General features: G+C 41.1%; 2 protein-coding genes across 3 annotated transcripts; one reads left to right on the top strand and one right to left on the bottom strand.

Annotated features, from left to right (window-relative positions):
• Window positions 1-8,998: 8,998 nt before the first annotated feature.
• Window positions 8,999-12,484, bottom strand: LOC122005168 (xylan glycosyltransferase MUCI21-like). Its single transcript, XM_042560112.1, has 4 exons — window positions 12,111-12,484; window positions 11,906-12,034; window positions 11,216-11,785; window positions 8,999-9,784 (listed from the first exon to the last, which is right to left on the bottom strand). The coding sequence occupies exons 1-4, from the start codon at window positions 12,319-12,321 to the stop codon at window positions 9,099-9,101; spliced, it is 1,596 nt and encodes a 531-aa protein (XP_042416046.1). The 5' UTR covers window positions 12,322-12,484; the 3' UTR covers window positions 8,999-9,098.
• Window positions 12,485-13,419: 935 nt separating this feature from the next.
• LOC122005167 (phosphatidylinositol 4-phosphate 5-kinase 6-like) lies at window positions 13,420-16,682 on the top strand. 2 transcript variants are annotated; one of them, XM_042560111.1, is made up of 9 exons: window positions 13,420-14,512; window positions 14,615-14,792; window positions 14,876-15,043; window positions 15,126-15,291; window positions 15,494-15,610; window positions 15,687-15,880; window positions 15,947-16,053; window positions 16,207-16,261; window positions 16,394-16,682. In XM_042560111.1, the coding sequence occupies exons 1-9, from the start codon at window positions 13,420-13,422 to the stop codon at window positions 16,680-16,682; spliced, it is 2,367 nt and encodes a 788-aa protein (XP_042416045.1). The 2 variants fall into 2 exon arrangements, with proteins under 2 accessions (XP_042416045.1, XP_042416044.1); XM_042560110.1 differs by having other exon boundaries at window positions 13,420-14,596; window positions 14,660-14,792.
• The last annotated feature ends 340 nt before the right edge of the window (window positions 16,683-17,022 follow it).

The following is a 17,022-nucleotide window of genomic DNA, read 5'->3' as shown; positions in this document are numbered from 1 at the left end:
CAAGACCAAGGATTATAAAAGAGGGGTAGAGAAGGCTTCAAGATGAAACACCTCTATTATTTCTTCTTCCTCTCTTTTCCTCCTTGGTGGCCGGCCCTAGCTTCTTCCTCTTCTCTTCTTCTTATGGCCGGCGGCAACCTCTCTTGGAGCTCTTGATGGTGGCCGGTTCTAGCTAGGAGAAGAAGGAGAGAAAGGTGGTTTTGTTTCTTGCATCCCTTGGAGCTTGGTGGTGGTGGCCGGACCTCTACTTCTCTTGGAGAATTGTGGTGGCCGAAACTTGTAAGGAAGAAGAAGGTGCTTGGTGGTTCTCATCTCGGAAGATCGTTGTCCACACAACGTCCGAGGTTAGAAGAGGAATACGGTAGAAGATCAAGAGGTTTTTCTAAAAGGTATAACTAGTAATTTTTCTTTCCGCATCATACTAGTTATTTTTGGAAATAATACTAAATACAAGAGGCATACGATTCTAGAGTTTCGAATTTATTTTCGATATAGTGTTCTTTTGTTTTTCTTGTCCTTGTGATTTGATTGTTCTTTTCGGTTAACCTAAAGTTATTTTAGGAAATTAAATATTAGCTTTCTATAAAAGGTTTTGTCTAGTCGGTGGTGGTTGCTCCCATATCCAAGAAGGCCATGTGCCTCGCCACGTCAGTACTGGGAACCGATTATGGAAATTAATATTTAATGGAGTTAATAACTTAAGGTGACTTGGGTCGAACGTGTTAAGTTCCGCAGGAGATCCAAGTCAAAACCTAAAAGAACAAATAGATTAAGTTTTGGATCAAACGTGTTAAGTTCCGCAGGCGATCCAAAATTTAATTTAAAAGAACACATGGTAGCTAGGAAAAGGTTCAGACCTTTGTACAAAATTTTTGTACAGTGGAACCTCTAGGCTTTCCGAGTAGCAACCAACAATTGGTATCAGAGCTAGGGTTTTGCCTCTGTGTATTTGGTATTAGTTTAATTATGCACATGTCATACATAATTTAGGCAGGTTAATAGTAAGATGTGCTAACTTTGTGGATGCAGGATCCAACTATTATGACTTATAGTTATTATGTGTGTGATTGGACCCTTGGACATGTCAAGGGCATTTTATTGTGTGTGCATGATTGTATTATAAAATACAGCAGGAGCTGTATTTAGTTTTATTAGGATTTTATTTTTGATCTAGATACATGTACATTCCTTTTATGGAATATAGGATCAAAAATGTAAAATTCTATTTATGTCGCGGATCTAATCTTGCAAAGCGTGGAACCTTCTGAGGACCAGAGGCGCAGCGGAACTAGGAGCAAGATGGATGCGACAGCTAGACCCGGTAGCGGTGGCCAAATATGGCAGCAGCTTGGGATGACAACACACAGAGGACAACTACAGATAAAAGCCATAATAGTTGAAAATTAGATTTTCTATTTATTGCTTTTATATTGTGCTGTGTGTGCATGTTAGTTTACAAGTTTAGTAGGCTAGCATAGTTAAAATTCCTCATTAATAAATAACTAAGTGGGAGAGGGATTTTTAAGTAAATCCCATGGTCTCCATGACTGGTTTGTAAGTGATGCAAACAAGCTTGCGCGTTGGCTCTGAGTGCCTTCCTCCATAACGGATGAGCTTGTTTGCGGATCACTAGAACAGACTTCCATTTTTGGATGACTATAGGAAGTTAATTAAGAGCGTGTGATCTTCCCCAACGGAAGGGGCATAATCTTATTAATGGACTTAGTGTCAAGTAATGGTATACACTTAGATACATCTAATAGTATCCTCCCCATCGAGTCATTGTTATTATTTGTGTGACCAAATGAAACCAACTATTAATTTGTCATAAAACTAGGTTGACAAGATAATAAAATTAAAGGGTTAAAACCCTCTTACAAATGATTGATTTTGTATCGTCCACACTAACGTGGCATACAAAATTAACGGTGTTGAGATAATTTTATTTGTCATAAAGTTACGTTGACAAGATAGTTAATGGGTAAAACCCTCCTCTTACAAATGTTGATTTTGTATACGTCCACACTAACGTGGCATGCAAAATTCACGGTGTTTTGAGGTGTTGGTAAATTTAAATAGTATTGTTAGAGGAATCAATATTATTTTAAATTTAGAGTCTTGACCAAATATTTGATTAAAGATAGACCAACTATTAATTTTATTCGTCATAAAGTAAGGTTGACGAGATAATAAAATTAAATAAAATTTCCTCTTTGAATTTGTATACGTCCACACTAACGTGACATACAAAATTCATGGGGATTTTTAAGGAGTTGGTCTTAACCAAATATTTTTGTGATTCTTAGGAAGATGATCAATCCCTAGCCGATATACTTTAGGATAGACTTAGTGGTCCCAATTATAATTGATTGGAAATAGAATTTGGACATTAAGGTAGACTGTCCTCTTAGAACTAAGAACAATATAGGTGTATTTTATTCATTAGTTGATACATGTTTAGTGGAGTTATCTACCGGTACCTGGTGTGTAGATATGGGAGCCACTGATCATGTCTGCAATTCATTGCAGGGTTCCAGGATACCCAACAACTAAATGAAAATAAAAAACACCGTCCACATGGGCACTACTGCAAAAGTAGCAGCTGTTGCAGTGGGAGAGGTTTATTCTCTAATAGGAATAAAATTTGGATTATTAGGAATTGTCTTTACATACTAAGTTTAGAAAGAACCTGATTTTAGTTTCTAAACTATTATAGAATAGATATTGTGTCTATTTTGATAACAAAGTTGTTATCAAGAAAAATAGGCAAGTTATCTATTCTGGTATGATTGGTTGACAATTTATAATCCAATAACTCCCATGATGCAACAAATGGAAATTAATAACACATCTTCTAACTTAAGAGAAAGCAACCTTAAAAAATGAACCAATTATATCTTTGACATCTAAGGCTAGGTTATATTAACTTAAGTAGGATTCATTGGTAGCTAATGAACTTTTGGGTTCATTGGTAGTGGAAATATTTCCAACCTGCGAGTCTTACTTGGAAGGAAAATAACCAAGAAGCTTTTAAATCCAAGGGGCATGGAGTCAAAGATATGTTGAAATCGGTTCATTCTGATTTGTGTGATCCTATAACTATCCAGACAAGAGGTAGTATTGAATATTTTGTCTATTTTATAGACAACTATTCAATATACAAATAAATTTACTTAATGTACCGCAATACTAAGTACTTTGATTAGTTCAAAGAGTACAAGGTTGATGCGGAGAAATGTTAAAGTAAATGTCACTATGGTAAGATCGTAGTGGCAAGTACCTCTTGGGAGAATTTAGGAGTCACTTATCAAAAGTAGGGATTCAATCCCAACTAACTGCACCTGGTACACCCCAACAGAATGGTGTAGTAGAAAGAAGGTAAAGGACTCTTATGAAATAATTAGATAGATGATGAGTTATTTAGAAAATTACCAAATTTGTTTTAAGGATAAACTCTGATAACGAAAGTGAACATAGTACCTTCCAAGTTAGAACTCTCTACTCATATAAAATTGCTGAATAGGTGTAAGCCTATTTTGAAGCATATTCGGATTCGGATAGTCCAGCACATATGCTAAAGAGAGACAATGATAAGTTGGACAGGAATTCACTTGTTTGTGGGTTATCCTAGAGAAATGAAAGTAGGTTTATAGTCTTAAAAATCAGAAGGTTATTGTTAGCATCAATAACCGATTTTTAGAAAAGGACTATGTAATAAACCTCATGCCCATAAGTAAATTTGTTCTTAAGGAAATAATAAAGGACATGTCTAATCTAGTACCAACTGTACAAGATGAAATATCACAAGAAACTGCAACACGTATCACAAATGATACACAATTGCAGAAAGTGCCTCATCGTAGTGGGAGGGTTGTTAGGCAACCTAAAAAGATTTATGTTTTGGGAGAGTTTTTGGACTCGATCCCTGGAGGACATGAACCTGATCTCCGGTCATATGATGAAGCACTCCAAGATAAAGATGCAGCATCTTGGCAAAGAGTAATGAATAAAAGAATTAGAATATATGTATTCTAATAAAATCTGGAAGCTTGTAGAATCACCAAATGGTGTAAAAGCCGTTGGGTGTAAAAGGTCTATAATAGGAAAAGAGGGATAGACAGGAAGGTAGTAACTTTCAAAGCAAGGCTTGATGAAAAAGGAAACTTTTTCACTGGTAGTCATGCTTAAGTCTATCCGGATTCTTTTATCTATTTGGCAAGTGGATGTCAAGACAGCATTCCTTAATGGAAGTCTTGAAGAAAACATCAATATAAAGCAACCAGAAGGGTTCATTGCAAAGGGCTAAGAGCATCTTGTGTGTAAGCTCAATCAGTCTATGGACTGAGGCAAAGCTTCAAGGTCTTAGAATATCCGATTTATCAAAGTAATCCAGATCTATGGATTTAGTAACCGGATAAGTCTTGTGTATACAAAAGATGTGATGGAAACGTGGTGGTAATTTTTGTACTATACTTAGATAACATTTTTGGTAGTTGGAAATAATATCAAAATGTTGTCAGAAGTAAGGGTATGATTGTCCAAACAATTCGATATAAAGGACTTGGGAGAAAGTATATATTCTTGAGATCAAAGTAATAAGGGATCGCAAGAAAAGAATATTTTACTTATCCCAAGCTTCATACATCGGAGAAATCCTTGTTCGTTTTAAGCATACAAAACTCCAAGAAAAGTTTCTTACCTTTTCAGGATGGAGTAACTTTATCTAAAGATATGTCTCTGTAGACATCAAAGGAGATAAAGGAAATATAGGCAATTCTTTATGCTACGGCTGTTGAAAGCCTAATGTATACTATGCACGAGATCAGAAATCTGTTTTGCCAAAGGCATAGTTAGCAGATATCAAAGTAACCCTGGACAAGGACAGTGGACTGCAGTAAAGCATATATTGTAGTACCTTAGAGGCACTAGAGATTATATGCTAGCTTACAAGACAGTTAATTTGGTCCTTGTGGGTTGCATGGATTTTGACTTTCAATCAGATAGGGACAATAATAAGTCAACCTCGGGGTTTTGTGTTTACTTTAGGAGGTAAAGTCATAACTATGGAAGAGTGATAAGCATAGGTGTTTTTCTGGACTCCACCATAGAAGCTTAGTATATGGCAAGCCTCTGAGGTAGCTATAAAAGCTGAATGACTCAATAATCTCAAGATAGACTTAGATATGATTTCGTTTGTCCAAAGATTATTACGATTTATTGTAATAATATTGGTGCGGTAGCAAACTCAAGAAACCATAAGTCTATAAAGGCAAGTAAACACAAAGAGCGCAGTACCACCCAATACGAGAAATCGTATAAACGAGGAGAAGTTGCTGCCTAGATTGCATCCGGTGATGACCTATAGATCCTTCCACCGAGGTCCTTAAGGCAAGAGCTTTTGATGGACATGTTGAAGGGTTAGGAATCAGATGTATGGCAGCAGGCAACTTAGTCTTTTAGTATAAGTGGGAGATTGTTAGAGTGTATACTAAAAGCCTAGCTTTTGGTATAAACATTTATCTAGAAATAAGAATCACATTGGTCAAATGTCTACATTTGTGATAAATGTAGTTGTTCAATTAATTTATATTGTAGATAACATGGTGTGTGGTGTCACACAGAGGATCATGTTATCGGCACCTTATAAATTATAAACAGTAGCTCACCACCAAAATGGAAAGGAACAAACCATTGAAGGTCGTAGTGTAATTAGGTATCGTTTATCTGACTAGATAATTACACTAGTACACTTAGAGTGTATTGAGTAGACCATTTGAGGTCGTTTCTTTTATCTTGATTTTATAAAGAAACAAAGACCTCGGTTATTATGGAAGTGTGTGCTCTTAATCCTGATATAATAACAAGCACATATATTTGATATTTATTTCTTTAATTTATCAATGGGTGAGATTTAGTTCGATGAATCAATAAGCCCGATAAGTTGGGAAATGGTATCACTTATAGTGTGTGTTGTTGATTATAGAAGGAAACTGTGTCTTAGAGATACTAGGTTGAGAATGTCCTCAAGAGGAGCTCATAAGGATTGTCATGTTAAACCCTGCAGGTGGACTTAGTCCGACATGAGGATGAAGTTGAGTGGTACTACTCTTGGAACTAGATATTAATTAAGTGAGTTGTCAGTAACTTACTTAATTAGTGGACATTTGTTATCTTAAACACAGGGAGACTAACACACTCATAATAAGAAGGAGCCCAAAATGTAATTTGGGATTGGTGCGGTAGTTCAATAATAGTTCTTTAGTGGAATGAATTATTATTGATGAAATTAAGTTGTGTGTCGAACACGGGATGCTTAATTTCATCGGAGACCAAAACCAATTCCTCCTCTCGGTCCCTATCGTAGCCTCTAGTATATAGAGATTTATACCCACCGTGATACCCACCTTCTTACCCATCCAATGGGGTCGGCCAAGCTAGCTTGGAACCCAAGCTAGGGCCGCCAAGTCCAAGTGGATGAGCTGTAAAGACCAACCTTCTTACTACTGTACTACCACTAGAATATTAAAAGGATTTTTATTAAAATTATTTCTTATGTGGATATCATGTTTTTAAAAGAGAGTTTAAAAAATTAAAAATTTCCTTTTATAACTTTCTACAAAAGATTAAGAGAAGAGATTAATCTCTTTCCTTATTTGTAGATTAAAGGATGGTTTTAATTTTTGGTAAAAACTTTCCTTATTTGTAAATCATCTACATGTTTAAAAGAGAGTTTAAAATTTGAAATCTTTCCTTATTTGTTGATTAAAGGAGGATTTTAAATCTTAAGAAAACTTTCAATTTTAATCATGTTCATGATTTAAAAGAGAGTTTAAAATTAAATATTCTCTTTTATAAGTTTCTACAAAAGATTAAGAAAAGATTTGATATCTTTCCTTATTTGTAGATTAAAAGAGATTTTAATTTTTAGAGATAACTTTCTTTTTATCCACATGTTTAAAAGAAATATTTTAATTTATAAAATTTCCTTTTTATTAACCACCATGAAGGGAAAAATTATTTGAGAAATTTTTATAAATTTCTGAAAGCAAATTAGGAAGTTTTAATTCTTGTGTGAATTAAAATTTCCTTGATTTGTGGAATGCATTGTATTTGTAAAAAGGAAATTATTTTTAATTAAATAAAATTTTCTTTTTCATGGCAAAATAATTAAGGAAGTTTTTAATTAAATTTCCTTATTTGTCAAGACCAAGGATTATAAAAGAGGGGGTAGAGAAGGCTTCAAGATGAACAACCTCTATTATTTCTTCTCCTCTTTTTTCCTCCTTGGTGGCCGGCCCTAGCTTCTTCCTCTTCTCTTCTTCTTATGGCCGGCGGCAACCTCTCTTTTGGAGCTCTTGATGGTGGCCGGTTCTAGCTAGGAGAAGAAGGAGAGAAAGGTGGTTTTGTTTCTTGCATCCCTTGGAGCTTGGTGGTGGTGGCCGGACCTCTACTTCTCTTGGAGAATTGTGGTGGCCGAAACTTGTAAGGAAGAAGAAGGTGCTTGGTGGTTCTCATCTCGGAAGATCGTTGTCCACACAACGTCCGAGGTTAGAAGAGGAATACGGTAGAAGATCAAGAGGTTTTTCTAAAAGGTATAACTAGTAATTTTTCTTTCCGCATCATACTAGTTATTTTTGGAAATAATACTAAATACAAGAGGCATACGATTCTAGAGTTTCGAATTTATTTTCGATATAGTGTTCTTTTGTTTTTCTTGTCCTTGTGATTTGATTGTTCTTTTCGGTTAACCTAAAGTTATTTTAGGAAATTAAATATTAGCTTTCTATAAAAGGTTTTGTCTAGTCGGTGGTGGTTGCTCCCATATCCAAGAAGGCCATGTGCCTCGCCACGTCAGTACTGGGAACCGATTATGGAAATTAATATTTAATGGAGTTAATAACTTAAGGTGACTTGGGTCGAACGTGTTAAGTTCCGCAGGAGATCCAAGTCAAAACCTAAAAGAACAAATAGATTAAGTTTTGGATCAAACGTGTTAAGTTCCGCAGGCGATCCAAAATTTAATTTAAAAGAACACATGGTAGCTAGGAAAAGGTTCAGACCTTTGTACAAAATTTTTGTACAGTGAAACCTCTAGACTTTCCGAGTAGCAACCAACACCGAGCTCATAGGCCTATACCTGCAGAACACTCTGATGTTACTCTTGAGCTCTATGCCCTCATTGTACAACCTCTTTCTCTCTTCACGCTCGTCAGTGTACTTCTATCTTCAAGATGTCTTATTTAGGCACGCATTCCTCGCAACATTTCTTTTGCAGGTTTTGACACTCACCCCTTATCCCTTGATTAGTCTCCATGAGTGTCAAAACCTGTGAAAGAAATGTTGGGAATGCGGACGTAGGTAGATCATTACCAATAAAAAGCAGCGCAGACAATAGGGAGAGACCGCCTTGAGAATCGGAGACGATAAGGGGCATTCTTCTCTGATCGCATACGAGAATTGGGAAAAGAAAACGTTTCGATCGAAGGAAAAAAAAAAGATTCATTACCTTGAAGATATTGTCGATTGATTCTTGCCTCTTATTCTCCGACGTTTCCTCTGCTGAATCTTCACGAGGCTGGCATGGAAGCGCCAGGAGACGAGAGCGACAAGAGAGCTTCTTCTTCCATTGAATCTGGAATGATCGCAGATGGAATTCAGATTTCGGAATCGGAGATGCGAAGAAATGGGGGCGTGTAGGGTTTCTAAGTTCGTAGATTCCGGAGCGTTGCCACTGTGCTACCGTTTCGAAATTTGAATTTGGTTCAAAATTTTATTTTTGCCTTTACATGTAAGGAAAAAATGGAAAACACTTTTACCGAAAATGGAACAGAATTTGAAAAAATCAAACATCCCTATGCCATTTGTTCTCAGTTCTGAACTCTAGAAAAGTTTTCACCTTTTTTCACTTCTGATTTTCCTTTTCCAGGGGTCAAATTCGATCCTAAATTCTGATTCCAGCAGTGGGAAATTCAGAATCATCTGATTAGAATATACAGAATTTATCAACCAATTTGCCATCCAATTCTTCCTTTAATAATTAAATCGTCAAACGAACAAAAGAATGGGAGCGTATCAATTACAAAACAATGTGTTCTGTATCATTCGATTCCTCGTGCTCCACAAACATGGCTGTACGTTTTAGCAAGAAGCTTACCGAATCTTGTAAGATTCAGTTTGACATTTTGCTTATCGAGGTAGATCTTCTTCATCTCCAGCCACCCCCTGTTGGTGATGAGGTTGGTGTTGACCAGGACGGGGCTGCGCCGGTCGTAAAGCTTCAACAAGGTGCTCTCCTCGGGCGTGATATTGTAGGCTACGTACTCCATCCCCAGCCGTCGAGCCGGTTCGCCGTAGAACTCCTCGGCCGGCTTCTCCAACCCCAGCGGCACCACCTGTATCAGCACCGACGATGGGCGCATGAAGAGGAAGTGCGTCACGGCGGCGCCGTGGACGGCGAGCATGACGTCGGCGGGGACGAGGGCGCGGTGGATCACGTCCAAGGGAGTGTCTCGCTTCGGCTCGATGATTTGGACATCGAACCCGGTTCGCTGGCACGCCCGCACCAGCTCCCGCTGGTTCACCAGCGCCCGGCAGCCTTTGCGCACGAACACCGCGATCCTCGGCCGCCGGCCGCGCGAGCACCGGCCGGGCGGTTCGCGGCGCGTGGACTGGACCAGGGGCCGGAGGAACGGTGGCGACTCCGCGGCCGGCAGCGAGGGCCTCGACTGGGCCACGGCGTCGTAGCCTTCGTGAACGAGAGCCTGGAAGTCCCGGATACCATTACCTGCATCGTCACACAGATATCCACTGCAGTTTAAAACTAACAAAAAATCTTGAAATAGAAAGGGGAAATTCTAAACAAATTCTCAAGTCATGCATCTCGCGAACAGAACACACTGCCAAAGGGGAAGTCGGGACCGAATTTTTGGTCCTTCCAAGATCTCGTTATATCCCTCGAAGGAGTGAATGTGTTCAAGAAATGGGACAGGTTGGTCCATCCAGAGAACCAGAAAGGGGTCGAGATTTCATATCCCTCCGTAAATGCCACTCTTTTAGATGGACTGAGATAGTCACTGCTACTCCTGCTGTCTCACGTGTTGTCGTGCTTATTAAATGAAGGGACCTACTGGTAAATTAAGTGACCATGAAAGGGAGGTAGTTGAGCTACTTCCGTCAAAATAAATATTTTTAGACAGTGGAGACTGGAGAGGAACCCTCCGGCTAATTTTATTTGCCTCATCATCCAGTGCGCTGCTTTGCCATGTATGAATCAGATGAGGCAGGCAGACTAAAGCGGGGAGCGTGCGTGACATTCCGTTGCACGCAGGAGATTATTTGGGTGAAATCTCTCTCACTCGATTCCTAATCCTCGTGTCGGTGTGCGTGATTGTCAGCACTGCTCAGAACCCCGGCATGTTCTGTTCCCGTAGGAATCACGCCTCCTCAATTGATTTGCTTGCAGAGTGGAATTCCAGCTGCTCGCTTTTCTAAGATTTGTGTAAATAGTCCAATTACAATGTGTTTAGTTGGAAAGAGTAATGAACGGGAATGCATCGTTAATCTAGTTTTAAATGAATAAGATAGAAATAAACGAAAGGAATTAAAAAATTTAGCTTGTTAATTGAAATTCCTACAACATAGACATGTCCTCGTGCTTGTGCAGAAGATAAAGAAAAGGAAAAGGAGGGATAAGTAAGAGAAATAATTAAAACTCATGTAGCACAAGGGAAATGAAAACTATCAGTAGTTCCATTTTTATAATTATGTCGACAAAGAGAACACAAAAGTTACTTCTTTTTTTTTTAAACATCTGTTCTTTTATAACTCTCTAAGAATCACAGAAGATGCATCTTCGACTCAATGAATGTGAAATTCCCAATCAACAAATAGATCTTGGATATGTAAAGCATGTTGATTGATGAAGTACGACTCACCATTGCGATCAAGTTGCAATATCCTAATTTTCCTAGATGGTGAGATATGAGCCAACAGAGGAGTTTAAATTAATGGTTCAGCCTAATAAATTAATAGATAATTTTTTCATATAAAATAATAAAGTTATTTATTAAACATACAATGAACAAAAATTATTAGGTATTAGAAATAGTTTAAACAATGTAAAGTATAATCAGAAAGAATTTCAATAATGTGTGAGGTATAACTATCATTTTATAATCTTCGGAATTTAATAGAGAGGAGATGGCCGGAAACTTACCGTTTGGCATCAGCCACGGGTCGATGATGAGCTCCCCGTGGATGCGCAGGCCGACGATCATCTCGGAGAAGCAATGGGCGCGCCTGTCCCGGCTGAAATCCACAATCTGGTAATTGGTCAGCCGCTCCAGTAGAGGGCGGTACCGAGCCATCCACCACGGCCGGTACTCCGCCACCACCAGCACCACCTCCCCCCGGAACCGCTGCGCCGTCACGTACAGCGGGATCAGCCCGTCGCTGAACTCGTGGTACAGGTTGCCGGTGTAGCCGCCGTTGGAGAACAGCAGCGCCGGCACGCCCTCGTGCCGCACGTCACATCTCCTCGGGCTGCCGCCGCTGTCGTTCCCCGGGCGGATCGAGATCTCCTGGATCGTCCTCGTGATCGCCGCGTCCCACTTCCGCGTGTACGGCCGAACCCTCTCCGCCGACGACTTCATCCCGTACACCAGTACGGACGAGGAAGCGGAGTCGGTGCGGATGTCGCCCCTCGCGTAGCAGAGGTCGCTCCGGATGTGGCTCCGGTCGCAGCAAACGAACGCCGCTGCCGCTTCGTCTCTGCTCTCGGCGGTTCCTTCACGATCAATAAAGCAACAAACAAAAAAGGGCACAAATCAGGGCAGGCGGGCGGATAAGTCGACCGACAACGACGCCAGTTTTCCTAGTGAAATTATCTTTCTCTGAGTTTCGTTACCATCGATGAAAGAAGAACAAGGGGGCGCCGCCGCCGCCACCGGATTTTCTTCGTAGGCCTCGAGGCGGTGGGTCTCCGACGGAACATGCGTCTTCAAAGATTCCGACTCTTGCCTCGATTCTGCGGAAACTAGATACGAGGCGATTGAAATTGAAATTCGAATTGGGAACGGCGTAATTTAGAAGCGGAATTTAGTAATTCTTACATGTAGAAGAAGAAGAAGCGGATGTCTGCACGAAGGAGGAAGGAAATGGGGACGAAAAAGCGAGTCGAACAACCGACGCGAGCGCATAGAGCGTGAGGAGCAGCAAAGGGAACAGACGGTGGAAGGAGTTGCTCTTCCTTTCCTTCTCCGTCGTCGACTTCACCTGCGGCGTCAAGACGGCGGCGGCGATGGCCCTCTGCTGGCGATTCATACCCCTTCGCGACCCTGAGGCGGAAGTAGCGAAGACCTCCACATACAAACCGATCCCTTTAATTTGGATTCCGATGATCTAGTGATGACGACGAAGGAAGACGACGAACCAACGAGGTGGCTTCTGAGACAGTACAATTCATGAGGATGTTTACGCGATGAACGCTTCACCTACCGACCATTAAACCCGAAGAGGTCAACATTCACAAGCAAACGGTAAAAAAAAATAATGCGTGACGCGTTGAACGGTTAAAACCTGAAAGCCAAGGCTTTGCTTTCCCGAACGTTGCTGCCTGACTCGGATCGGCTTTATTCTTCTAAAGGCATGAGCCAGTGGACGATCGAATTCACTGACCGGACGTTTTTAAAACCACCGCAGTTGGATAGGTGTGCTCGACCAGCTCACGGACCTAATGCCGCATTAGCTGAAGGGAATTATTGGCGGTAGGTCAGCAAGAGTGGGTTTTTAATAGCATTAGTTTGCTGTCGCTGTGTTGTTTTAAACGGTGACATGTTTTTTAGAGAAAAAAAGAGTACCCAAAACGCAACATAACAACGAATTCAAAAGCATAAAGAGATGATAAAAAAACTAAAAAAAAGTAAACAGATTAGGTCGAGCATTTTTTTTTTAATTTTTTTGTACTTCTTTTGAGATGTTAACGTTAGGGAGCTACTGCCCGTGGGCCTGACCTGGGCGTTCGGATTGTTGGTCCTGCTGCATGGTCGTCGCAAGCCCAAGCCTTTATCATGAACCATGAGCGTTTGGGCCTGCTCAGCCCGAGCACAATCCGTATTCCAATTGGCAGTCCAGTTTAATAATTTTTTTTAATTGATAATTTAGCTCAATTAAGAGGGATGAGCCGTAGGTATTCTTGTTCGATCATGTTTCCCTGGTTCCACATGTTTGGTTTGGAGCTCATATCGGGACTCCTATTCTAGGATCTATCCTCTACACGGCACCATCATTCCCGCTTCCCTTAGATTTGTGATCATTTACAAGGCAAGAGGAAGGATGGAAGAAAATTAGCTAGTTGTAGGTCGAGGGACGATCCATCCCATGGCGAAGGAGAAGAGAGCGAGATGAAAAACTAGCTAGAGAATGTTCAAGGACAACCAGCTCGTCAAGGCCTGGGAGTCCACCATCCGCAAGACTGCTGCTACTCTTCACCAGGAGAAGCAACAGAATACGCAGCACCATCGCCGTCGCAGCGTCGCTTCGGCGTCCATGTCGATTCTCCCCGGCGACGACCAGCTCGATGTCTCTTCCGGTGACAATAACGCCCCGAGTACGCCGGTGGGGAACGACGAGACGGGCTCTGTCTACCACGCCGAGCGCGTTCTCTCCACCGGCGACTTCTACACCGGGCAGTGGTGCGGCAGCGTGCCGCACGGGCAGGGCAAGTACCTCTGGACCGACGGGTGCATGTACGAAGGCGAGTGGCACAACGGGAAGACGATGGGCAAGGGCAAGTTCTCGTGGCCCTCCGGCGCCACCTACGAAGGCGAGTTCAAGGCCGGGTTCATGGACGGCTACGGCACCTACATCGGCGCGCTCGGCGACACCTACCGCGGCACCTGGTCCATTAACCTCAAGCACGGCCACGGCGTGAAGTCCTTCGCCAGCGGCGACTACTACGACGGCGAGTGGCGAAGCGGCGTGCAAGATGGGCACGGGCGGTACGTGTGGAAGAACGGGAATGAGTACGTGGGGCAGTGGCGGGCCGGCATCGTGGACGGCCGCGGCACGCTCGTGTGGGGGAATGGGAATCGGTACGACGGCGGATGGGAAAATGGCCTCCCCAAAGGGAATGGCAACTTCAGGTGGGCGGACGGAGGGCTTTACGTCGGGAATTGGAGCAAGGAGAACGGGAGCCTCCAGCAGAAAGGTGTCTACCATCCGTCCCCGACGGCCTCCTCGCCGACCGCCCGAGATCCCTACGTCATCTTCACGGCCGGCCTCGGAGATTGCAAGGTCTCCAACATCGAAGACGTCTCTATTCTGCCATCCCAAAAGACTCTGAATTGGCCCGGCACGGAAGCCGATAATCAGCTGGCACAAAAGCAAGCCGCCTGGCGATCCTCCAAGACGGGAGAATTGCCGGCGAGGCGGCGGCGAGCTTCGATCGAGACGGCGGCAGCCATCGGGGCGACACCGCGAGGGCTCCCCGGACACCATGCTAGCAACACCATAGGTGGGATCGGAAGCAAAAGCGGCTTTTGGTATGCGGATGACCTCGCCAACTGTTGTGACGGTGAGAACGAAGAACCTAGAAGAAGTGAGGTCGGAGGGACAGCAAAAGGTGCCGATGAGTTTCCCGGCGAGATGGATGAATATCAAGTGGAATCGAGGGGCATAGGGAGGATCCTCCCGACGAGGTTGCCGGCTAAGGATCAGGCAAAGAAGCAAGGTGACGCAATATCGAAAGGCCATCAGAAGTATGAACTGATGCTCAATCTCCAACTCGGAATCAGGTAATTAATTAAAAGGAAATTATTGATTTGTTCACGTTGTTTTTCTGAAATATTCACAAAATATTATTATTACTTTGGTGTAGGCATGCAGTGGGGAAACTCCCTGAACCCAAGTCACTTGACCTCAAGACACCTTCATTTGACCCTAAAGAAAAGATATGGACAAGGTTTCCACCAGAGGGAACCAAACATACACCCCCACACCCTTGTTCTGATTTCAAGTGGAAGGACTACTGTCCTCTAGTTTTCAGGTTTAATTTGCCTCCCTCAAACTCCTCCTAGCTTGAAGCATGAATTGATTCAGACAGGATTTTTTATTTAATGAGTGTTCAGGACACTTCGCAAGCTATTCATGGTTGATCCAGCTGATTATATGCTTTCAATATGTGGAAACGATGCTCTGCGAGAGCTTTCATCTCCTGGGAAAAGTGGAAGCTTTTTTTACCTTACGAATGATGATAAATACATGATCAAGACAATGAAGAAATCTGAAGTAAAAGTAAGTCGGCACCTTTTATGTAAACCTTCCTTAATTAGCAGATTTCTCATGTTAGTAATTGGTTTTATGCCATTAATTATATGGAGATCTTTTATTTGGCCAAAAGCAGTAAGAACAAGCAAAATGGTGATGGAGCTTGTGCAACCAAATTAAAATAACACCTTCAATGTTGTATTTTCCTCTACAATTGGGTTCGTTGCAGGTTCTTCTAAGGATGCTTCCGGCATACTATAACCATGTTCGAGCTTTCGAAAACACTTTGGTGACCAAGTTCTTCGGCTTGCATTGTGTCAAACTTACTGGGGCTACTCAGAGAAAGGTCGATTTGTTGATCAAAAACACTAAACTCTTTCTGAAACCAAAGTAGTTAATCGAGTTAATTACTTTCTGATTAGGTTCGATTTGTCATAATGGGTAACCTCTTCTGCACCGAGAATTCTATCCATAGGCGTTTCGACCTCAAGGGATCTTCTCACGGTCGTACGACAGATAAACCTGAGGCAGAAATTGATGAGAACACTACTCTCAAAGACCTTGACCTGAATTTTATATTTCGACTGCAAAAATCTTGGTTCCAGGAATTTCACAAGTATTAACACTCTCTTCTTCTTCAATCTGTTTGAAGAATTCTTACACATTGTGTTGATTTTTATAGGCAAGTTGATCGAGACTGCGAATTGTTGGAGCAAGAGAGAATTATGGATTACAGTCTCTTAGTGGGAGTTCATTTTAGTGAAACATCCGTCTCCCAAGAAAATGAGGGTTGCTAATTTCTAACAAAAATCTCACACAAGTTTTTTTTTTTTTTTTTAAAAATAGTACAATGGAATTTATATGATGATTTTCTATTGTTTTTGTTTATTTAATATTTTTCAAACACAGTTTCTACTGAGGCAATTAACACCAACACTGGAGCTACTCCTCGCCTTTCTAGAGCTGATATGGATCAACTTCCTTGTGATGCAACACAGTATGCTTTGATGCCTTAATATTATAACTAATTTATTTTAAATATCATTTGGATCAAATGATTACCTAAATAAAATTCATAATTTGTGGTTGTAGAATTAAGTATGTTAATTTTAATTATATGGCATTGCAGGTGGGAATCTACAAAACTAGGTGCAAATATGCCGGCTAAGGTCGAATCGATAGTTCGAAAAAATGATCCTGAATCATTTCTGAATTTTGAACCAACAGGGGAGTTTCATGATGTGGTTTTATACTTTGGCATTATAGATATTCTCCAAGATTATGATATCAGCAAGAAGCTTGAACATGCTTACAAATCTTTTCAGTATGATCCAACCTCTATATCAGCTGTTGATCCTAGACAATACTCAAAGCGATTTCGCGACTTCATTTATAAAGTCTTCGTAGAAGAAGACTAATCATATCTACTTGGGTGAATTGCCGTATTGTTTTCTTTATCTATGATCATGATTCGATATATACATTACATTTATCTTACAGAAAACAGGAGGTTTCTTTTATCTTAGAGTCATTGTTTTTTGACTTGTTCTTCGTCGCATCGTCGATAGGCTGATGTTGTTTAAGAGAACTTAGCTACATTTTTTTGTCTATGATTGTGTCAAGGACTATGAAAGTTACACTTGAGTTGTATATTTTTGTTTCAATGTTTAGAAAATGTATAAGTTACTTTCTAAATATCTTTATCTTTTTATATATAGTTTTGAACTCTTGTTGTGTGCTTTGTTCATGTATCTTGTT

The sequence above is a fragment of the Zingiber officinale genome, chromosome 7B (assembly GCF_018446385.1).
Source record: "Zingiber officinale cultivar Zhangliang chromosome 7B, Zo_v1.1, whole genome shotgun sequence".
NCBI classification, from domain to species: domain Eukaryota; kingdom Viridiplantae; phylum Streptophyta; class Magnoliopsida; order Zingiberales; family Zingiberaceae; genus Zingiber; species Zingiber officinale.
The sequence above is the reverse complement of the archived record's forward strand: the minus strand, read 5'-3'. Positions and strand labels throughout refer to the sequence as shown.